Below are 23665 nucleotides of genomic sequence, written 5' to 3'. Positions count from 1 at the left end.
GTCAAGTGAAGACATTTTGTAATGTTATCGCTCATATTCGATATTTTGTTTCATGGCGATAAGCACCTTTACATATTGAGACGTCCGAATAGAATTGATGTTTATTTTTGCATTTATATGATAATAATATATCCAAAAATGACAGAATTTGTTTATGCAGTCTCTTACATATTGATCCTGATAACATCAGCTTCAAACACATCTCTGGCTCCATTAACATTTCCTTTCTGTTCAATACAAATAAATACATAATACAAACATAATACACACGTATAATACAAACAATCCACTTTAAATGGAACAAAATATCATGGATTATGCTTTTGGCAGGATCACATTGCACTTTTCAATAAGCACAAGTGATACTGAGTCTATTTCTGGTCGTTTATGGAAAACTATGCCAAGATCAGGACGTGCGTATCCAGAGCCATGGCCAGTGTGTTTCCGGCTTCACGGCTTCATTTTGTCTCTGTTAGCATGCACAGATTAGAAAATATGAATCATTATATGTCCTTTGACCTCCATTGCAGTGCATCCGGTTGGTTTTAAGAGCCAACCTCAGTTATGCTGCAAGCATAGTTTCTCTTGCTCTGGTTATATAGTATGTTCTATATTTCTTAATTTAGGGCATATTTAGTGAATTCTGTCTTCCAAACTCAAATTTCACTCGCATCATATTTTTTGCTATAGCTGTGGGTAACAAAGAAACACAATACAACCACACTGACATACTGTAAATAAAGGCAACGGTCACATATGGTCACGTTATTTTGTGTTTCATATAACAGTGTGAATTTGACTGTGAAGACACTAAAAAGCCTATAATACATTTTTATCATAAATCACTGTAAATAAACAGTGGTTTTGTGATAAGTAATGACAATGTCCTCTACTGGGTCATGTGCACTATTTTTTGACAATGAACTGAGCTACTTATATTCATGTATTCTTATATATTCATTGAACTTTTTAATAAAAAAAACAACTTTTCTCTGGCTCTGAGCAATTTAAAACATAAGAGCGCGATTTGAGAAGGAGTGAAACACGGACAAATGCGTTTCATTCATTTGTTCATAACCACTCATACCCCACTCCACGGCCTTGTTTTGCTTCGATGGCTTTCAGCCTCACCCTGCTTCATACTACGACGTTAATAAATCTTTAATACATTAGCTCATCCATGACCATGATTTCTGCCCGAGTCCCATCGGATTGCTTCGGCTGTGAGGATGAAGACCACAACCCCCATGATTCCACACTCAGTCACGGCCTCATCAAACTACGCCTTTGTCTCTTTGTTTATTTTGAATATGCGCCCTCTAGCGGCGAAAACTTACATTTTGTGCCTTTAATCACATCCAAAATAAAGGTTTTTGTGTACATAATATATGCGTATGTACTGTGTATATTTATTATGTACACATAAATACACACACATGCATGTATATATATATATATTTAGACATGTAACTATTTTCAAAATACATACTGTATGTGTGTGTATATATATATACATTACTGCTGTCAAACGATTAATCGCGATTAATCGCATTCAAAATAAAAGTTTTTGTTTACATAATATATGTGTGCATACTGTGTATATTTATTATGAATATAGAAATACACACACATGCATGTATATATTTTGAAAATATTTACATGTATTTACATGTATATATGTATATTCAAATAATTTATATTATTTATAAATATATTTAATACATAAACATAAAATATTTTTCTTAGATATATACATGCATGTGTGTGTATTTATATATTCATAATAAATATACACAGTATGCACACATATATTATGTAAACAAAAACTTTTATTTTGAATGCGATTAATCGCGATTAATCGTTTGACTGCACTAGTAAAAATGCAATTCATGACTGGTTTAATCTAATATTTAGTGTCATGATGCAGTAAATACTGATGGGAGAGCAGCCAGTGAAGCAGACAGGATCCACTGCAATTACTATTTCAGATTTACAGTGAAATTGAATGTAAAAACTGTCTGTTCCTGACCAGAATAAGCAGCAAAGTGAGCCAGGGTTCTTGCCGATAGTCAAAAGTCTGGTTAACTTGCAAAAAAATACATTTCACTGCCATCCCATTGAGTCAGAACTAACAGCAGATTTTGCCAGGAGCTGCAAATACGTACTAATCTGTAAACACATGCAGGTGGCTGGAGAGTCCAACTTAACCCAGCTGTGTGAGTGCTTGAGGAGATACAGCGACCGCGAGAGTTTCATACGGGAGGTTCTTGCTCATCTCTACAGTCACACCAGTGACACGGAAGACCCTCAGCCACACATCTTAAAGGTACAAAAAAATTCTTCTATTATCTGATCTGTATTTGTTAACTAAACATGAACAGGCTGGTTTGTTAGAATCAGTGATAAATATGAGTGTCAGTTATAAAGAAAATGAAAAATCTATTTTAAAGCCCATATGTTTTAGTATTTATGCTGGTTTCAAATAATTTGGAATTTTAATGCCATTTTCAAGAAACGTTTGCATTTATTGTAAAGCACTATAAAAGTGTTTTGTTACATCTTGAATACATAATTAATTATTTTCAAAATATTTTGCATACTGTTTTTTTTTATATCAATTTATGAATATCATTATGTTTTTTAGGAGTCGCACCACATGACATTTTAAAGCTTGAACTAACCTTGCCTTGTCACGAAAAGGTCAACTTATCTGATATTTAAAAGTTATTTATCTGCATACACACAGACTTTATAAAGTCATTTCCTGATTTTTTTTTTTCTGCATGTGGTTGCACCACATGACTTTGCTGGTCGTATCACATGACTTTAATTTGGCCAACAACAATTTCTCAAATATTAATAAGCAGTGAAGCAAAAAGGTATATCAAAAATATAGTTCAGAAATGAATTCTCATTATAGAAGAGGTGTGTTTGAAGTCATTCTGTGTATAAATTGAATTTAATTGGAATGTTTTAAATGAATGAATAAATTCAGATAAAATGAGTAATTTTGTAAGGCATAGTTACAATATGGCATAGTTTAAATTACATCATGACATCTTATACAATGCTTTAAAACTTCCCTTTATTGTAAAAGATATTGGCTCAGTTTTAAAAATGCATGAATAACATTTACATAGCGTGCCCATGTGTCTGTTCCTGTTTCAGCTGGTATTGGCTGGGATGCCACACCACACAGATTCTCTGCACGTTCAGCTTGTGGCCTCTGCATGTGTTTAACCTGACCGTACAGGAGCTGGTGCTGGGGATGCCCTTACGCCTGCTGGGAAATGTAGTTCAGCAGCTTCTTACAGCCATGAAGAACTTCCCAAACCACGAGCAGGTAGAACCATCCCAAACGGTTTGAGCCATAAACACTAAAGGAATAGTTCACCCAAAAATGACATTTCTGTCATCATTTAGTCTCCCTCAAGTGGTTCCAAACCTGTACGAGTTGCTTTGTTCTGTTGAACACAAAAGAAGATATTTTGAAGAATGGTAGTTGCTGATTCGCATTGATTTCCATGGTATTTTCTCTCTCTCTATGGTTCTAGTATCAGTATTTAAAGAGTTTATTTTTTTGCTTTTAGTTGCAGAAGAATTGCCTGCTTACTCTTTGCAGTGATCATATCTTACAGGTCGTCCCATTTGACAGGTCAGTCCACACACGTGTCCTCAGTGCATTTTAACTTGTTCAGATATACTGTGCATTGTTGAAGTGGTTATCGCCATCTTGACCACTGTTTCCCTACAGATATGAAGCTGCTAAGCTGATAATGATGTTGCTGGGGAGTCATGAAGATCAGACGGTGCAGAGAATGGCGGTGGCTGTAGTCTCCATACTGGTGTCTAAGGTCATTACAGCAACACCTGCATTCTGTTCAGTGTCTAAAACCAGGACAAACCTAACCCTAGCAACAGTATTATTAAAGAAATAAAGATCTATATATTCATTTTGCTGTGTTATCTAGATAAAAGTGAATTCAAAAGTAAAAAAGAAATAAGGTATTGTGTGAGAGACGTATATGCAATTATGCAGACATATCAGCATGGATTTTTAAAATCTGCTTATATGAACAAAAATCTAGTATCATATCATTTTCATCTTTGGTACATTATTACTGAGTAAAAGGCTCTCTCACACTTCATTGCAGTTGAGCACAGAGGAGATCTCAGAACTGGGTGCTGAGGCGTTCATAATGAAGGTAAATGTAAAAAAAGTAGTTTTATTTGCTGTTGCTGTTTTAAACATAGTGCTGTGCTAAAAATCCTTTACCTGATTTGCCATTCCTGATAAAAAATGACAGTTATTTAAAAAATAATTGCGTGTAAATCTCTCATTATGGTATGTTATCACTATAATTATGCTATAAAATTGGTTTAAAAGCATTATTTGTTTATCATTTTGGCAATGTTCACTCCAAAACTGAGGTGCATAAGCTCAGATCAATGAGCCCTATGATCAATCAGTTCCAAAAAGAAATACAAAACCTATGCTTATTGAAAGAAAACAAGCTGATAAAAAGATTGAATCCAGTGTTTGGTAATAATATAGCATAACAATATTTATAAGCAATTTTTTGTAGGCTGGTAACGTCGCAAGTAGGACTGCAACAAACGATTATTTTGATAATCGATTAATCTAACGATTATTAGAGCGATTAATCGACTAATCGTCGATAATTTAACTGATTAATCATTAGACATTTATTGATTATTCAGCTTTTGCAGTTAGTAAAAATATTGAGCTATATATATTCTAACAAGGTAAGCACTTCAGCTTCTGAAAGTCATATTATGTAATTACAATTATACAATTAATTTACACAAATAAATACATTTGGCACACAAAATGAGATGACAGAGAAACTCTCTCATTCACCATTTAATTAGCTAAATGAAAAAGTAACTGAATGACATCATTCTGCCTAACATCTCCTTTTGTAAGTAATATGGATAAGAAACAAAATAAAGGTAAGTGATAAGACGCTTTATTATGTTTGGCTAAACTATTTTATTCACAAAATAACCTCTCTTAAAAAACAGTATAGGGCTATGATAATCAAAAAAGTCCTGACATAGATCAAGATCAAGATCCATCACTTTAATTAAATAATACTTTTTTTCCCACTAATAAAAATATTTTATCATTAGCTAGCTCCACACTGGAGAGCTGCTTTATAACAGAAAATAAAGTTGTAATTCTAACTGAAGGCGACACTGACTCTGGTTTTTCATGTTTAATACTGTAAAGCTGCTTGATTTAAGGCTATCTATTGCATAAAGTACTATATAAATAAACGGAACGTGACTGGACTTTACTGGAGTGCCGAACTGCAGAGCTCGTGCAAACATCCTCATCGCTGTAATCAGATGCTTTCTTAACTGCTGCTTTCTCACCGCTGTCAGTTTTTGTGGTTTATTCATCCTAAACGCCGCTCAGCAGCTTCAGGTTTGGCTGCGTTTGCGCTCAAATGCGCTGAATCGCTGTGTCTTCTCTTGAATTTCAAACCGCATTACCGCAGGCTCTTTCATTAGGTCATATGAGTTTAAACGACTACTCGAAAACAAAAATATTTGTCGACAATTTTTTATTGCCGACGTTGTCGATAATGTCGACTAATCATTTCAGCCCTAGTCGCGAGTGTAACAAAGTGTGTGTGGGGGAGGGAATCTCAAAAACCACAAATAAATAAATAAATTGCTATAACACGTGTGAGCAAAGTCTGTAGGTTTTAGTCCAATGCACTAACATTATTTAGTATTTGAAAGAGAAAATCCTCTCCAGGTCAAAATGACCAGAACACAACATGAGGATTAAAGAGTCATCAAAATTGGAGTTTGTGGTTTTTAGTTCCTGTCTATACTAGTGTACCCCAGATCAGAAAATATAAACATTTTACAGCCTTTATCATAAGGTTAAACGAACCAAACATATTCAAGACTTGTACAGAGTGTCAAATAAAATTGTCCATCCAATGAAATATAGAATAAGAAAGTCCCTCAACCTAATACCGCCCATCTATTAATAGCAAATAGCAAGTCATCCCAGACTGCATTGCAATCTTAAGGTATTAAAAAAGGACAGCCCCATTTATTTCAGCAAGTACATCAGCACAGGTTCTTCAAACCATATCATGTGGCCTCACACTAATCATACTGTCACATGCATTGTGTTCTCTCTGTTCCCTAAAGTTTTATATGATATGTGAATGGCTAAATGATGAAGCTTCTTTTGCAAATGACTGAATGGACAGATGAATCATGAGTAGACCCAACCAATGCATTTATTCCCCTTTCTGTGCAAGCCCAGCAGTTGCTGAGTATCGTCCAGCAGAAGGCCTCTCTGGGTGTAGTGGACTCCACTCTGAAGTTTGCATTGAGCGCTCTGTGGAACTTGACAGATGAGACGCCCACCGCGTGTCGCCATTTCATTCAGTGCCAAGGAATAGAGCTCTACATGGAGCTGCTGGAGGTGAACACACACAAACACTTACACTCACACACACATAGCTAAAGGTTGGAATATACTGCACTACATTTTTTGCCAGATTTGAGATCTCATAGAAACTTGCGTAGAGTGTGATGGACACAGACACAGAAATATGTTTCCATCCAGTTGAGGGATATCAAACACGCTTGTTGTTTTGAGCTGATTTTAGAAGACATGTTGTTTACATGTGCCATGTGTCTTCTAGCAACAAGGCACATGTTTCAGAGAGCCATTGGAAAAGAGAGTTGTGACACTTCCATAGACTTTCTTTTCGAAATGTGGAAGTGATGTGTGTCGTGGGGCAACCAATAGTTTCAAACACAGAATATTTCCAGCACTGAACCCCATTCATTTAGTTTCCCAAATACATTTGCTGCTAAGCTGATGGAATGACAGCATTTTATTTTTGGACGTTTTATCACTTTAGCTGAGCTCTCGTGCATCTAGTTAATGCCAGTTTATTTAAAGGGTTAGTTCACCCAAAAATAAAAATTCTGTCTAATTCTGATTAATTACTCACCTTCAAGTCGTTCCAAACCCATAAGACCTCTGTTCATCTCCGGAACAGAAATTAATATATTATTTGATGAAATCCGAGAGCTTTCTGACCCTCCATAGACGGCAATGTAACTTCAATGTTCCCAGCTCCAGAAACGTAGTAAGAACCACTGATGTCGCATGGACTGTTTTACCGATGTTCTTACTACGTTTCTGGGTCTGTGGGATTTTTAAGGGGTTGTATTGAGCAGTTGCTGGCATTTGTTGATATTTGCTTATTGTGCATACTTATGTGAATGTCTTAATATAACGTCATGATCAGGGTTGAGTAAATGGTCACAGAATTTACATTTTTAGGTGAACTATCCCTTTAAGTGTTTGTGTATTTCCTGTATCTTCTCATCACTCTATCTTCTCCTCCACAGTCTTATTATTCGGAGTCTTCCATCCAGCAGAAGCTCCTGGGCCTTTTGGTAAATATATTTTATGTGTTATATCTTTGGTAAATGTATTTTTTTACCATGTTATATGGTAAAATTGGAGGAAATGAATTGATTAACTACAAAGTAAACACTGACGTGACCACATCCAAATCTAAATTAACTTAAAATGACTGTGTTGAACAATAGTTTAATAATTGTAACAAATAAAGTACCATAAAGTACTCAGAATATATGCTTTTTTGCTGTTTTACTGTTTTGAAGTAATTTAACACATGTTTAGAATTGCATAAATGTTATAAAACTTTCATCTAATTTGGTTTTAAATGTATAGAATGTTAATATTCTAGTATTGGTTGATAGCGTAGTAGACTAATACCATTTTTCATTGTTCATGCATCCCAGTGCATTAACTAAAAGTGATTCATTGAGCCTTATTGTGTCTTAAAGTGTTAGCAGAGGCAGTTTGGACTCCTTGAAACCTTAACAAATGAAACTTCTTCGTGCTATGGTTTATCTACGCTCTAAAAAATGCTGAGTTGTTTCAACCCAGCCTTGGGTCAAATATGGACTAACCCAACTTTTGGGTTAAAAAATTGAATAAAAAAATTTAACCCAACAGTTGGGTTGGTCCATATTTGACCCAAAGTTGGGTTGAAACAACCCAGCATGTTTTAGAGTGTATGTTGACATTTATCACAATTGAACTGTGTGGATTTTATTATTATGTTCTAGACGTTTATATGCTTTCAATTACGAATAGATTGCTCAACACTGAAAGCAGTGTATCTTTTCCCCTCTCTGTGCTCCAGAATAATGTAGCAGAGGTGGAGGAGCTGCGGATGGAGCTGATGAGTGAGGATCTGGTGGAGCACATTGTCTCACTCCTGATCAACCCAGTGGTGGAGGTGGACGTCAGTTACTTTGCTTGAGGGATCCTGGCTCATCTCGTCTCAGTCAGGGGGCCGGTGTGGAGTCTGGATGCTGAGCTGCATAACACAGTGCAGGAGAAACTGGTGTGTGTTGTCTGTTTTTGCATCTTAACTCTGTACATTGAATCTCTTTGATTTTAGCACTCTTCTGTCCTGTCATGGAGTTCTCCTGAGCATGCAATGGTTTCTTACCGGTAAGTGTCTTAATCAAAACATAAAAGAAAATATTTTTGGGATTTTTTTTACTCAACTCTCCCTTTAAATATCAGGTTGTTTTTCACCAAAACAATTGATGCCAAGCACTCTTCTGTCCTGTCATGGAGTTCTCCTGAGCATGCAATGGTTTCTTACCGGTAAGTGTCTTAATCAAAACATAAAAGAAAATATTTTGGGGATTTTTTTTTACTCAACTCTCCCTTTAAATATCAGGTTGTTTTTCACCAAAACAATTGATGCCGTTGCAAAATAATCAGAAAGCCAGTCGTTTTTTGCTGGCACGTTTGTAAGTGATAATGTGAGTCTCCGTGTATGGCCATTAAATTTAATTCACCTACATAACTATTTATTAACATCTTTGTTTAGTATTTCTTATAAACAAGAAGGTTTATGTCCATAATGTAGAAGGAAGAAAATCTGAAGGCTAAAGACTGTACTGGTCACGTACAGTCTTTCCATGCATATACAACCCTGTTTATTGTATTTGAATAAAAAAAACAGTATTGGAACAGTCTTCAAAATTCTAAACATTCTAAATTTGGAATGGAACTATTCATCTCGTTTTCTCTCTCTCTCTCTCTCTCATTCACTCTCTCTCTCTCACTCTCTCTCTCTCTCTCTCTCTCTCTCACTCACTCACTCACTCGCTCACTCTCGTCTCTCAGGACGTTCCAGCCCTTCTATCCTTTGCTGCACGTCTCTCAGTGTTCTGGTGTTCAGCTCTGGGCTCTCTGGGCCATACAGTTTGTCTGCTGTCAGAACGGTAAGAAAAAAGCCAGAGAGACTAATAAACAGCACGCCTCTTGAGATACACAGCAATGTCCTGTTATATTTGCTGTTGTTTTTCACAGCTGTAAGTAAAAAAGTAAGCAAAGATAATGGTGTAATTTAGTTGACAGTGTGATTATAGTCACGTTCTGTTGTTGTAGCCCCTCAGTACTGTAATATGCTTCAGAGTGAAGGAGGAACAGACATACTGAGGGTCCTGAGCTCCCATCCAGACACACACAGTGACGTGAAGTGTCTGACAGAAAACATCCTGGAGCGAAATCTTCAGCCTGCAAACTCAGGTACAAAATGTGATGCATTATCAGTGTTAAATAAAGCAGGATAAATAACTTTCCACATGCTATGATCATGTCTCGTATTTTTTTGACTGTACTAAAGCATAAAAATACCATATTTGCAGATATTTAAGTTTACATACTTGCTCCCCAAAACGATTCTACAGCCAGTTATTCTACTTTGGAATATGCGTTCTGTGTCGGAATGTCTGTTGTTGTTTTTTTTTGGTCTGTGTGACTCCGCCCACTGCAGATTTACCCAATAGTATTTCAACACTCCAGGTTGCCATTTGGTGGAAAACACAACGTATCTCAGATATGAGCTTAAACAATCATCTGCAGCTAATGTGTGTGTATGTGTACACTGTATTTGTGCGTGTTTCTATCTATCTATGTTTTATGCATAATGTACTTAAAGGGGTCGTATGATGCAATTTAAATGTTTCCTTTCTCTTTGGAGTGTTACAAGCTCTTGGTGCATAAAGAAGATCTGTAAAGTTGCAAAGACTAAAGTCTCAAATCCAAAGAGATATTCTTTATAAAAGTTCAGAGTCAGCCACACCTACCTAAAACGGCTCGTTCTAACACTGAGACTTGTCAAAGCACTTGCGTATCATTGCTCTTTTGTTGGTTTTGATTGCTTCCACTGTCCTCATTTGTAAGTCGCTTTGGATGAAAGCATCTGCTAAATGACTAAATGTAATGTAAATGTAATGAAACCATAGTTTACAGTGAATTTATAACATCTAAGGGGATTTTGTCGTGTCGGCCACTCTGTGTCGTGCCTAACGGCCCTTAGCTCTTATAAATTGACTGTAAACCATGGCTTCTTGGGGCTTATTGTTTTAATATATCCTTTCCTTTCTGTGTGTATCTGTTTCACACTCTTGATATTCTAGAGTAACTCTTTCATTGCTGTGACTCAACAACCAGACTGCCAGAGGGTTAAATGTATGAGCCTGCTGTGCGCTGTTTTCCTGATGCCACCGGGGTGGCAGTGGCACCTGGGGCTTGGGCCCGTCATCGCTGCTTGCAGCTATATTATCTGTTTTGTAGTCTACTTTTATAATATACTAACAACCACCAAAAACACAGGTGATAATGAAAAAACGTCACAATGTATCAAAGCTCATGCATCACAAGTAACTATTGCACATGCTGAAATAAATATTAATATATATAGAAGGTGCACTTTGTCATTCACACAAATAATAAACACCATCATGGTAACGACATGATAAAATAATGTAATAAACATTCATATAACAACAAAAGATGTAACATAAACCCTATGTTCAGAACCGATAAGAAAAATAATAATAAAAAGAAGCAGTTAATTCAATTAACCATCAAAGGTGACGTGCAACAACGGGAATTGTGGGTGTTTAATGTTTAATTAATGTTTTTTCACTGTAAATTATAAGATGACTTGTTCTTTTTAACTTATAGTAATTTTACAGTGATTTTTCAGGATGTCCCATTAGATTCATAGCTCTTTTTTTTTTGCCATTTTTAGAACAAAGAACATATAAGGGCAATAACATTTAAACTGAATGAAAACAAATACTTAAAATAAATAAATAAATAAAAACTAAATAAGAAAAAGCCTGAAAGGGGAACAGAGTCGCGTGACAGACACAGTGATGAAGCTGGTATGTGCTTGTGATGTGACCCCCTCACTCTCTCTCGCTCGCTCGCACACACACACACACACACGATGCGCAAAACTCCACATTTGAACAGTCAATAGCAAATACTTAAACTAATATCAAAACAGTAGCTGATTCAGAAGCGCCAGATTGTCATAGCAAAGTCAGAATGACCTCCTCTCCTAGGTTCACGAAACGGTCGTCCATAAAATGCATTGCTGTTCTGTTGTAAGTGATCTTAAAGGTTCCTAAATGCATCTACTTCCGGAAGGCCAAATAAAGTGCTTTTGCTTTCGTCTAGAAACACACAGCGTCTCCCTGACATGCTGCATCAACACTAACTGCGGTTACTGAAACCACGCCTTCTTTCTTTGCGTGCACATTTGGGCGCATTATGCTAATATTTCCACATAGTGAGGTAGATATGTGGGGGCGTGTTAGAACGAGCCGTTTTAGGGGGGCGTGGCAGAGTCTTAACTTTGATAAAGAATATCTCTTTGGTTTTGAGACTTTAGTCTTTGCAACTTCAGGGATCTTATCTATGCACAATCAGCTTGTTACACTCCAAAGAGAAAGGAAAACTTGAAATCGCATCATATGACCCCTTTAAAGTTTTCTAAATGAAGTTCTTAGCAGTGCATATTACTAATAAAAAATTAAGTTTAGATATTTACAGTAGGAAATTTACAAAATATTTTCATGGAATGTGATCTTTACTTAATATCCTAATGATTTTTGGCATAAAAGAAAAATCAATAATATTGACCCATACGCAATGTATTGTTGGCTATTGCTACAAATTAGAGATGCACCGATTGATCGGCCAGGGATCGGAATCGGCCGATTTTCCTCATGATCGGCCCGGATTGGTGATCAGTCGGTCAGTCTCACTTCTTACCGATTTCGAGCCGATCTGTTTTGTTACCAGCGGCACAGGCAATAACGTCAGCCGCGCATTCTCGCTCTCTTCTCTCCGACGACCCCTTCTCTCTCTCACACACGTCTCATTCGCTCCGGTTAAATAGTGCTTGTATTGTGCATTATTTTAGTCATTCCCGCAGGTTTCGCGCTTATACCAAACGCGCGCGCACCACCACTGATCTATATTAGTGGAGCGCACAATCCGCGCTCAGTCTCAAACAGCTTGTGAGCCACAAATACCAAAATGAGTGGCTAACTGCGCTAAAACATTCAAATACATAAAAAATTGTCAAAATGCTCGTTTTGGCGAGTATCCAGTTAAACAGTCAGTTTTGGAACATTAAATAGTTGAGAAAGATAACGCATGTTGTGTAACAGTATATTGGGTCCGTGGATAAACTCTTAAAGGGACCGCAGTCCAATATACCTGCTGCTGTCTGTCACATTAATCAGAGAACAAAAGACAAAGAAAATAATTTTCTGCTCTTGACTGAATACGTTTTATAACTTTAATGGTAAGCATTAATCTACATTTCATTTTTACAATGAAGACTACAGAAATTAAAGTAATCAACTGTAAGATAACACTGGATGTGTTATTTTACATTTGATTACTTTAATTTCTGTAGTATTTCTTAACTGAATAAAAACCTAATTTTAACCTGAAAAACTTTTTTCAGGTTAAAATTTCATAGCTCTCTTTATTCTATTGCATTTATTTGTGCTGTTTGCAATTTTTTTTATTTGTTCTTATTTTATTACTGACTTTTTACTTGTGTTTTTTTATGAAAATGAAACTTTGCGTTAAAGAAAAGTAGATTTTTGTTTGTATATGCTGTCAATTATAGTTCTTGGAAAGAAAATCGGAATCGGCAAAAATCGATATCGGCAGATCACACTAACAAGAAATCGGAATCGGACAAAAAAATTGCAATCGGTGCATCTCTACTACAAATATACCCATGTGACTTAAGACTGATTTTGTGGTCCATGGTTACATATGCTTAAATTGGAAGTGTTGAGTTCTTGTAGGGGGCTTTTGTGAGACTGTTATATGTGTATTTTATTGCGTATGTTTTCTGACCTGTAATAAGTGCACTGATTCGGATAAGAGTATTTATTTGCTAAATGTGTCGGATTGGTGGAATTGCCCTTGGAGTGACTTTTTGTTAATTGACTAAATGTAATGTAAATGTAATGAAAACGTGGTTTACAGTGAATTTATAACATCTAAGGGGGTTTTAGGCACTCCGCTCTGTGTCGTGCCTAATGGCCCTTAGCTCTTATAAATTGACTGTAAACCATGGCTTCTTGGGGCTTATTGTTTTAATATATCCTTTCCTTTCTGTGTGTATCTGTTTCACACTCTTGATATTCTAGAGTAACTCTTTCATTGCTGTGACTCAACAACCAGACTGCCAGAGGGTTAAATGTATGAGCCTGCTGTGCGCTGTTTTCCTGATGCCACCGGGGTGGCAGTGGCACCTGGGGCTTGGGCCCGTCATCGCTGCTTGCAGCTATATTTCAGCAAAGTGCACTGATTCGGATAAGAGTATTTATTTGTTAAATTTGTCAGATTGGTGAAATTGCCCTTGGAGTGACACGTGCAGCAGTCAGATATTAATGCTCTAATTTTGCTCTGAGTGAAATGTGATTAAATCAACTCATTTAATTATGAAAACATGTTTGAATTCACAGGTTCTCAGTGTTGGACTCCTGTTTTAATGAGTGTCTGAACATCTGTTTTAGGTATGAGGAGGGTTGGCCGGAGGCCGGAGCAGCAAGGTCAGGCCAGTTCCCAACACCAGGGAGGTCAAGGAGAGGCTCGGCCCGGCGACAGGCGGCCCGACAGACGACCTCCTCGTGAACGGCGCTTTGATAAACCAGCTGATGAGAAGCCAGAGGGGGGCGAGTTCCCTGTGGACAAGTGAGTGTTTGGTTTATGACAAAAATGACAGCATTAAGGCTAACAAAATCACTTAAATTAATCTTAATTTCCATGAACCGATATCAATTCCTAAATTCCAAGTCTTTTAGTTTATGCTGTTGATGCGCTAACAAAACTTTACTAAACATTTGCAGTGTGTTTTCTATCCAAAGTTTTGTGCTTTGTCGCTTTGATAAGAAACAAGGTTGCCGCTTTCAAATTGAGTCTCAACAATAAAAAAAAAACAGCTTGTATACAATATTGCTATCCTGCGGTAAATGTTACATGAGATTCAATATCTATTGCATGTTTGTCAGCTAGAAAAAATAACTCCTAGTTCCCTTCAATTAATTCCTTAAACTTTCTTTAATTTGTCTTTAAATGTCTTAAACTTGCCTTCATAAAACCTGCAGAAACATTGAATGTGTCATACAGAAATAATGTAGATTGTCTGAAACATTAGACTCTTGTTAACTCTATTTAGTGATGTTTGTAAAGGTAAGCGTCGTTGTTAATAATAGTATTTATATTAGGGGGTTAACCCAAGTATTGAACTTTGACAGTAACTTATCCCAAACCGCTTGTGTTCTGGACATAAATAAAACCTGATATTGAATGACATGGTGGGCTGGTTCTAAATCATCCTTAGTCGGGGAGAACTATCATTTCTTGACATTTAAGATTTACGAAACATTGCTTCAATGGAATAGTCTGTTTATTTCAAGGGTTCCCCTGATCTAATAATGCTGTCTGATTTGACAGTGAGCTTGATCAGTCTGCAGCACCGGAGCCTGTTCCTGAAGGTGAAGATCACACTCCTGCCGACTCCGAAAACAAGTGAGTCAAGTAGAATTCTGTTCAGAATAACAGAAAATGCCAGTATCTCTGACTAGATGTGCTAAGAGCATGCCATTGGACTTGTGTGTGTGTGTGTGTGTGTGTGTAGGGAGAATGAAGTAGAGGAGGTGAAGGATGAAGGTCCTAAGGAGATGACACTGGATGAGTGGAAGGCCATGCAAGACAAAGAACGCTCCAAAGTTGAGTTCAACATCCGCAAGCCCAACGAGGGTAACGACGGTCAGTGGAAGAAGGGCTACGTACTGCACAAGTCAAAGAGTGAGGAAGTTGGCACAGTAAGTTAAATTAGTTCATTTTCCAGCCTCGTAAATTTTTCTTTTAATGGTTTCGAGGCTAATGTTGCTTATTTCCTTTTTGTGCATTTTCAGCGGCATCCTGGATCTGTGATTGAAGCTGGAGATGTTGATCCTGACTCATTCCAAAAGGTATCAGTCACGGTTTGTGTCTGGATTTGGTTTTATAATCCTGTCACCCTTTTGGTCAAACCGTTGGTCTGTAGTTAACCTGAACTAAAATTACCTAGACCTAGAGCCGTGCCAGAATTCAAGAATCGATGGCCACACAGTGACATGTTGACTGTTCATTTATTATTATTATTTTTTTTAAATCTTGCTTTTCTGTCCCACATACGCCTGCCTCCACTAAAGTTTACATTCACTCTGTTGTTCCAATGATTTGGCTGCTTAATGTAGATCCCCAACAATGATGGCAGCATGTCTGCGCTTTTGACTTATCGACTTGTTCCCTGTTATACTATCCATTTGTTATCAAAAATATACAAATTGTTTTGTGGTCTCAGTAAAGCTATATTAATACTACAGTTTGGGTGGAGGGATCAGCTCTGTGGTCATTAGGGGTTGCACCGACTAGTCAACTTCAAAATGCTCTGCCATGACGCTTTAAGCTTGACGTCGACTAGTCGCTGGTCCTATAGAGGACGCAACAGGATAATAAATCTTTGAAGGACTTCCACATTTACGCTCTTTCCAAACAGTTAAAATGACAAATAAATGCATACTCTGAAAGCGCTCCACAAGACATGTGAGATTATATTACTCGATGCTCGAAATTGAACGGGAGAATGCACGTTTTAAACAGCTTATTGTACAGGTAAGTTAATCGCTGTTCTAATCTAATGCGCTGCTGCACTGTAACACACACACATTACAGACAGTAGCTCGTACATCACGTGCAGATCGCGTGCGCACAATCATTCAGCGCGGAAATGTGATTTCTCAATAAAATAGCTTTGAAACTGAAAAGTTCAAGCATATATTTCTTAATAACTAAATCCCACAGCTTCACTACTAGTAGAGAGACTCTGCCAGGTAGAATTAATTCACACACGCAATCGCTCTCACTAATGCATTCATATGAATATAATGTTTACTGTGCTACTTTATCTGTGTCTGATTTAGAACGAGCAGAAATCTGTGAGAAACATAACGAAGACAAAAGAGCTGTTAAAAATTAGCTGTTAGGAGCAACAGCCATGTGGGCAGCGCTGTGTCATATGCCATAGCTGTGCACGAGCTGTTTATCACAGCTCCAGACTTATTTGTTCATTAATGACGCCATCAACGACTAGCTCGACTTTTCGACTTTCATCACATAAAAGTCGACTTCAAAGAATAAGAAGTCGTTCAACCCCTAGTAGTCATAGTAGGGCCTTACGAAATCGGTTTTATTTTTTCCTAAATTCTGTTTTAAATTGGTCTGGATTTCCTTTTTTTTTTTCCCTCACAAATTTTTCTGGAATAAGTCTTAAAGGGGTCCTATTATGCTCTTTTACAAAGTCTTGGTTTTGTTTTTGGGGTGTGCTAGAACATGCTCTCATGCTTGGTGGTTCGAAAAACGCGTAATTTTTCACATAATTTACATGATTAAAATACCTTTCTCCCCAGGCTGGCACAAACGGCTCGATTAGTTCCGGCTTTGATGAAGGTCCGTCTTTCGAAAAACAAAATGTGTTGTGATTGGTTAGCTGTCCCAGTGCGTTGTGATTGGCGAACAGCTTAGACGGTGTTTCAGTACTGCCACGCCCCCTTGCTCTGTCTTTCAACAAAAGCTTACGAAACTTACTAGAGAAGCGTGAAGTGGGACATAATATACCTCTGTAAATAAATACAATTTAAATTCACATCTCGCACACTTAAATGCCCTTTGTATGGAACATATACGCTCCCTTCAAACTGGAATCATGGAGGAGTATCCGGTAATGTCCACTTCGCAGGGCACTTACAGTCAAATATAACAAACGTATGAAGCAATAAAAGAAACATACAAAATGTGCAGAGCAGGGGTACACGAGGACTGGAATTGAGAACTGCTGTTCTAGACATGCCAAAAATCTGACGCTACAGCACAGCAGCTCTTCTTCTTCGTCGTCTCGTCTGATGCGCTCACTCAACCAAGCGTTCTAACTACAACCTCGCCCCTCCCCACCCCCCAACCATTCACATTTCTGTAGGCGGGAATTATTTGTAATGAAATTCTAATGAGCCGCTTTGTGATATCACAAAGCCCGGAAACCAAACGCTGTGGTCCAAACCAGCCGTTCGTTGCAGTTCTTGAAAAGGGATCTCCCTTTGGAGTGGACTTTGAGATTTGTAACTTTCTAGATCTTTTTAATGCCCAAACATACACACTACACACTGACTAAAATTAAAAAAGTGAAAAAGCATAATAAGACCCCTTTAATGGTTAAATCACATTTTGGTAATCAATAAGCATGTCTCATTGAAATCATGAAACTTAAGTTTTAGTTTAACAAAAAAAGTTTTTTTTCTGCATTAAAATGTAATAATCAAAAAGCATATCTACTCAGATGTTAACATTTTAATAATTTATTGCATTTTTAAAACAATTTTAGGGCCCCAAGAAATTTTGTTTTTATTTTTATTTTTTCCTCCCAGACATTTGGTGTTGTCTGTTTTAATTATTCTGTATTTATGATTTAATACAAACTTATTATCAATGGTAATCAAATATAGGGAAAAAAAACATTAACAATTTAATTAATCTTTTAAAATGAAATCCAATTAAAATTGAACAATTCTCACAATTTTTTGGCAGACAAAGTTTACCTTTAAAATTAAAACATGGAAGAAAGTGTTATTTTGAGAAGTACATTCTGCTTTACACTGTTTTTCTGTCACAATTTCTTCCAGTTAAACTGAACTTTTATTTTGATGGGTTGCCATGAAGACCTTTGAGTTTCAAGTCAGTATTGCGATTTTGATTCATTGTACAGCCCACCTATGATTTACTCCTCCAAATACTGTGGAAAAATTCTGTAGATTCCAGTCTTATGATTTGATTGTGTGATTTTGTCCATGTTATCCGCATCGAGGACATCTCCTAGTTTTCTAGCTGAAATCCTCACAGCGCATCAAGAAAGCAAGCATTATGTGGAATTGGGAATGTGTTTTAGTTGCTGATGCTGATCCTGTAATATTTCTTCTTAAAGGCTGATGAGGGTGGAGATCACCACTTCCGTAAGCCCGCCAATGATATCACCTCCCAGCTGGAGATAAACTTCGGAGACTTGGGTCGACCAGGCCGTGGCCGTGGAGGATCTCGTGGAGGCCGAGGAGGTCGTGGCGGAGGCGGAGGCGGAGGCGGAGGCGGAGGTGGAGGTGGAGGCGGTGGCGGCGGCGGCGGGGGGGGACGGCCAAGCCGAGGCGGAGGCAGATCTGAGAAGGTACATGACATACTGATATGTTCTCCTGATGTTTGTGTATGTATGAAAATTTGTGGCAGATACCGCTTACATCAAATAAACCTGTAGTCTGCCCCTGAAACCCATGTCACTACTGTTTTACTTACAGAACACATTTAGTTTTTTAAATGGACACTATTCGCTTATACCCCAGCAAAGAACTAAACTCTTTATTGTTGTGAAGTTCAGTCCTTTCCGTTGAGTATTACAGGATTGGATCTGTTAGTTGGCTGTAAAACAGTACAAAAATGCTATATTGTCATAGAAAGTAATGTTTTAATGTTGACTTTCATATGTTTTTTATGGAAGACTGTTTCTGCCACTGATATAAAAAAAAAAACTTTTTATCTCACAATTCTAACTTTTTTCTCTAAATTGCAGTTTATATCTCACAATTCTGATTTCCTTTCTCAGGATTGAGATTATACAGACAGAATTGAGGGATAAAGTTTATATCACAATTCTGGCTTTGACTTGCAACTAAGTTTATCTTAATTCTGAGGAAAAAACGTCAGAATTGCAAGATGTAAACTCACAATTGTGAGAAAAAAGTGGCAGTTTTGTTTTTTTAATATACAGTGGTAGAAACGTGCTTCCATAGTTATTTGCGCTTCTAAACTTAATGATTTATATTAGATGATCACAAAAGATTCTTTGCTAGACCTGTAAATAATAAATTTAGCCTGAAAACTTTTCTTACAGGCCAATAAACTATTTAAAAAAAAAAAATTTTTTTAAGTTGTTGATTTATGTAGTTTAGTTATTTATTTACGCTTTCTATTTTTCCACTTGTTTCTTGCCATGAATATAGCCATTATAGATGGCATGGTGCTAAATTGTAAACCATCAATCATGAAGTGACAGTAGCCTAATACACCAGTTTCTCTCTGTCCTTAATGTAAATCAAAAACAAAGAAAGAAAATCATTTGCTGCTCTTGACCCAGACTTAAAGGGGTAGTTCACCCAAAAATGAAACTTCTGTCATCATTTACTCACCCTGAAGTTATTCCAAGCCTGTATGAATTTCTTCTGTTCTGTTTAGGGATGCATGTTGTTTGATTTTTGCCGATATTTTTCAACTCTTTTTGGCCGATGCCGATACCGATATATTTCCTTTTGTTTGTAAACAACAAGTCTCTCCTGTGTGGAAATTAAAAGTAAATTATTTTTAATTTGTTAGTTTTTAACCAGAACTTAGGCTATTTGTTAGAATTAAACAATAATGAAGTTCTTTTATAATGACAGTACATTGAAGCTTTGAAAATAACTATAAATAAACTATATATCAATTGCTGCATTTTTTTTCTTTTTCAGAAAGATGCAGTAGTAACCTTAACATTTTATTTTAAGATTTAACGTTTGTAGATGGTCTAAAGCAAAAAAGTTGTAAAAATTCTGAAAATCTTTTAGAGCTCATAAAAAAATTATTCATGTAAGCTATAGCTTCTGACCTTTAAATCAAAACATATTCATGATTTTATGACATCAATTACTGCTTTATTTAATCAGAAACGGTCTAAATGTTATTTGTGTATTTTACTTTCATTTCATTAGAAGTAGGCCAACAGCGCCCCCTACGGAATTAAAACTCCTTACTGAGCGGGCATTAGGACCCGGGGGGAGGCTGCCGCTGCACGTGCTATTACTGTTGACTCTATCACACACCGAACGCGTCATTCTGTACATGCATTCTCAGTTTAAATGCAGCGATCCAAAACAGTGAATCTAATCACCATTCAGGCAAAACTTTGCTTCAAGAATGAACCACACTGCTGACGTGATCTAATCGCTAGCACACCCTGAGCACATGTGAGTTAACGCATTCCTCTTATCGGCAAGACATATCGGCATATTTTTTCATATCGAGCCGATGTTTACATTTAAAGCCATTATCGGCCGATTCCGATATCGGTCCGATAATATCGTGCATCCGTAGTTCTGTTGAATATTAAGATATTTTGAAGCATGTGGGAAACCAAACAGTTTCTGGTCCCCATTGACATCCATAGTCAAAAAAAAGAAAGAAGTTTGGTCTTTAATCACAGACTTTTGAAAGTTTTATCTGACACGCTCATGGCATAAGATGCTAATTGCTTGTGGAATGTATGTGTAGAAATCCAATGTTTTATATTTTCCAGATTTGTCATTTTCTAGTTGTGCAGGAAAAGGCAATAATATATATGTACTTTGATTGATTAATAAATGATTGTCTCAAATGTTGGCTTGAAGTATGCTTCTTTTGAATTCGACAGGGTGGAGGCATTTCCGTTCCCAATGTGGATGATCCCGAGGCTTTTCCAGCCCTGGCTTAAACCTCCGCTCTGCCACCGAACCTTCCTCCAGGCCCCCGCCCCTCCTCTTCGACGCTTGCATGCTTACGGATCGTTCGACCATAGAAACCAGAAAAGAGAAATACATGAGACTGTCATCCATACATACACTGAGAACTGACTTTTACCTGCGGAAAAACACAAAAAGGACTTCTTGTTACACTGAAGCAAATTATGGGTAGAGGTTTTGTATTTAGAGACATGATAGCAGGGATGTTCATACAGTATTTCCCCCCCCCCTTTTTTTCCAGAGATTATGCATTCGCCATAAATATTTTTTTATTGCTGCTTGAATGTATGCATTTTCAAGATAGAATCGAGGTGTGTTGTGACCGCTTGCGCTTCAGTCGGGACACTGCGGTGTCTGCGTGTAATCGAATACACTATCAATGGCTCTACCAAAAGCAGAACGTTTCATTTTTGTTATTGTTTTTCTCCACCAAGTGAGAATACGAGACTCGTAGTGATGATTTTACTATTAACATATATACATGAATAATGTATATTGACTATTTTAAATGTTTTGAAAGCAAGCTCTAAGGTCAAGCTATCCTGTCAATTGGATTTTTTTTCTTGACCGGTAGCAAGAAGCAAATGCATCGTCTTGATCTTGCTTTGGTGTTTTCTGTCGTCCTCTGCAGGACCTGTGATATTAGTATGCATAGTTGTCTTTGTTCCTCAGAGAGATTATTTCCTCATCTTGTTGAAGCACCCAGGCAGGGCTCAATGGAGATCCAGGCTGGTCCTTGTAAGTTCATCTCTTAGAAACCTTAGGACCACTTTCTGAACTGTAAACGTGGGTGAATTGTGTGTGTGTGTGTGTGTGTGAGAGAGAGAGAACCTGTTTAAAAACTCATCATCTGCCATAAGTTTATTTTCCTGAGCTTAAGATGGTAAGTTTCAGCAAGTCATGCTCTTAACATGAAGTTTTATTGACTTTAGTGAGTTTTCTCTAGCTGAGGTTGTTGACATATCTTGCACTTAGATTATGGTGACGTTTGAAATCTAGCTACTAAGCACGTGGTCTATTTGCCTCAGTACCATTTGTTTATTTTTATTCCTTCTGTGAACTTTGCGGTGTTTTTATTTGTAATTATTACTATGATGGCACTACTGCTTGCGTTTTCTGAATAAAATGTGTAATTCAGGGTGGCACGACAGTGTGCTGCGAAAGAAAAGTTGGAACCAGCTTCTTATGTATGTGAACTAGCGAGACCTCCAAGTGTGATGGCCGATGTACTCTGTATTCATAGGAGGAGGGACAATAAAATGGAAGACGACACTAGATTTGAGTCCAGGCCTCTGGTTTGTCACGTCTCTCCTTTACCCCACTCTGTCCTTTCTGTTACAAACATGTCTGCAAATAAAATGCTTTTGTTTAGTCGGTGCTTCCCATGCAAGTTGGAAAACTTTGGCAACAGAGAAGTAAATGGTGCATGTATTTTTTCTTATTTGAATTTCTAATTTTTCCCAACTGTGATAAATCACCATTACAAACTTTAGTTTATAGCTATATACCCCTTGACCAAAATAAATAAAAGCCCAAAATGGCTAAACACTGATCTTTTGATGGCATTAAATATAAATTACTGGTAAAGAAATTAGCAAGAATTAAGCAAATGCACTCCTTAAATCATTGCATCTCAGAAAAACAATGTCGGAATGAAGTTTTTGGCAGAATATGGAAAGTTTGATTCCGAGTTGTGTAAAGTGAATCATGATAAAACGTGTTGCATGGTGATGCTCTTTAAAGAACTGGTGAAAAATACAATAATGAATGCATCTCTACCACAGCGCAGCATGGAGAGCCTTACAGCCGCTGCTTCACTGGGAAAACTCAGTGCTTTGGAGTGAATACTGCACAATGGTTTGCTTCCAACAACTGAAAAGTTGTTTTCTGAAGAGGAACGATCGGATGTTATTTTTCGACAAGAGAATGCTCCTGACCAAACTGCAAAGATAACCAAGAAGTGGCTTGAAAACGAAGAAGTCCATCAGGCTCATGTTTGGCCTGCACAGAGTCCAGATTTGAGCCCTATAGTGTATAGTTTATTTGGTCTCACAATAAACTCCAACTAACTAGGAGACATTTTTCAACTCCTTATGAATTGTTTGAAGCCATCAATATTGAGTGAAACAACACTGACTACTCCACGCTGTCTGCAAGTTTACCTACACAGCTTTATCTACAGTATTTGTGCAATTCCTGCTATTTTCTTGACCAGTGATTTGTGCTTAAAATGGTCAAATGTGCACCATTAAAACACCGACAACACATCCTTCATCACCCCATCAGCTGTACTTACAGGAATCTCTTGTTTATTGTTAATATTGCTGGCGCAAATTCAATAATGTTTAAAATATTGCCTTGGTACCTTTTTACATCTTTGTCTTCTGTCTCTTTAAGTTATTACAATATAAGTTAATTCCAATTAGACATTTATCTGACTCCAATTTATGAAGAAATACAGTGCTGTGAAAAAGTGTTTGCCCCCCATGCGTTCTGTTTTTGTGTATTTCTCATACTAAATTGTTTAAGAAAATTTAAACAAAATATACCATTTAACAAAAGCAATCCGAGTAAACACATATGCGGTTTTTAAACGATAAAGTGA

At 37.1% G+C, this 23665-nt stretch overlaps 2 protein-coding genes across 2 annotated transcripts in view; both read left to right on the top strand.

The window, feature by feature from the left end:
• zyg11l (zyg-11 family member, cell cycle regulator, like) overlaps positions 1–13949 on the top strand; it is a 14745-nt gene extending 796 nt beyond the window's left edge. The window contains 13 exon segments of the mRNA XM_071582407.1: positions 2127–2326; positions 3169–3233; positions 3235–3343; positions 3591–3655; positions 3755–3854; positions 4155–4205; positions 6314–6475; positions 7417–7464; positions 8244–8447; positions 8505–8557; positions 9245–9342; positions 9509–9649; positions 13912–13949. Of these exon segments, the coding sequence (XP_071438508.1) occupies positions 2127–2326; positions 3169–3233; positions 3235–3343; positions 3591–3655; positions 3755–3854; positions 4155–4205; positions 6314–6475; positions 7417–7464; positions 8244–8447; positions 8505–8557; positions 9245–9342; positions 9509–9649; positions 13912–13949 (1334 nt within the window).
• Positions 13943–22335, top strand: LOC107593823 (plasminogen activator inhibitor 1 RNA-binding protein-like). The gene is made up of 6 exons (XM_016283701.1): positions 13943–14140; positions 14894–14977; positions 15087–15273; positions 15367–15423; positions 18468–18701; positions 20973–22335. The coding sequence occupies exons 1-6, from the start codon at positions 13965–13967 to the stop codon at positions 21030–21032; spliced, it is 798 nt and encodes a 265-aa protein (XP_016139187.1). The 5' UTR covers positions 13943–13964; the 3' UTR covers positions 21033–22335.
• Positions 22336–23665: the final 1330 nt, after the last annotated feature.

The sequence above is a fragment of the Sinocyclocheilus grahami genome, unplaced genomic scaffold (genome assembly GCF_001515645.1).
Source record: "Sinocyclocheilus grahami isolate Dianchi unplaced genomic scaffold, SAMN03320097.WGS_v1.1 scaffold176.1, whole genome shotgun sequence".
Lineage (NCBI taxonomy): Eukaryota > Metazoa > Chordata > Actinopteri > Cypriniformes > Cyprinidae > Sinocyclocheilus > Sinocyclocheilus grahami.
This window is presented reverse-complemented; position numbering and strand designations above follow the sequence as displayed.

Excerpts from the sequence above, each read along its gene's own strand:
- LOC107593823 (XM_016283701.1), top strand. The coding sequence starts at position 13,965 with ATGAGGAGGGTTGGCCGGAGGCCGGAGCAGCAAGGTCAGGCCAGTTCC. Across the intron at positions 15,274-15,366 it reads AGAGTGAGGAAGTTGGCACA|CGGCATCCTGGATCTGTGAT; the intron begins GTAAGTTAAATT and ends GTGCATTTTCAG. Across the intron at positions 18,702-20,972 it reads GCGGAGGCAGATCTGAGAAG|GGTGGAGGCATTTCCGTTCC; the intron begins GTACATGACATA and ends TGAATTCGACAG.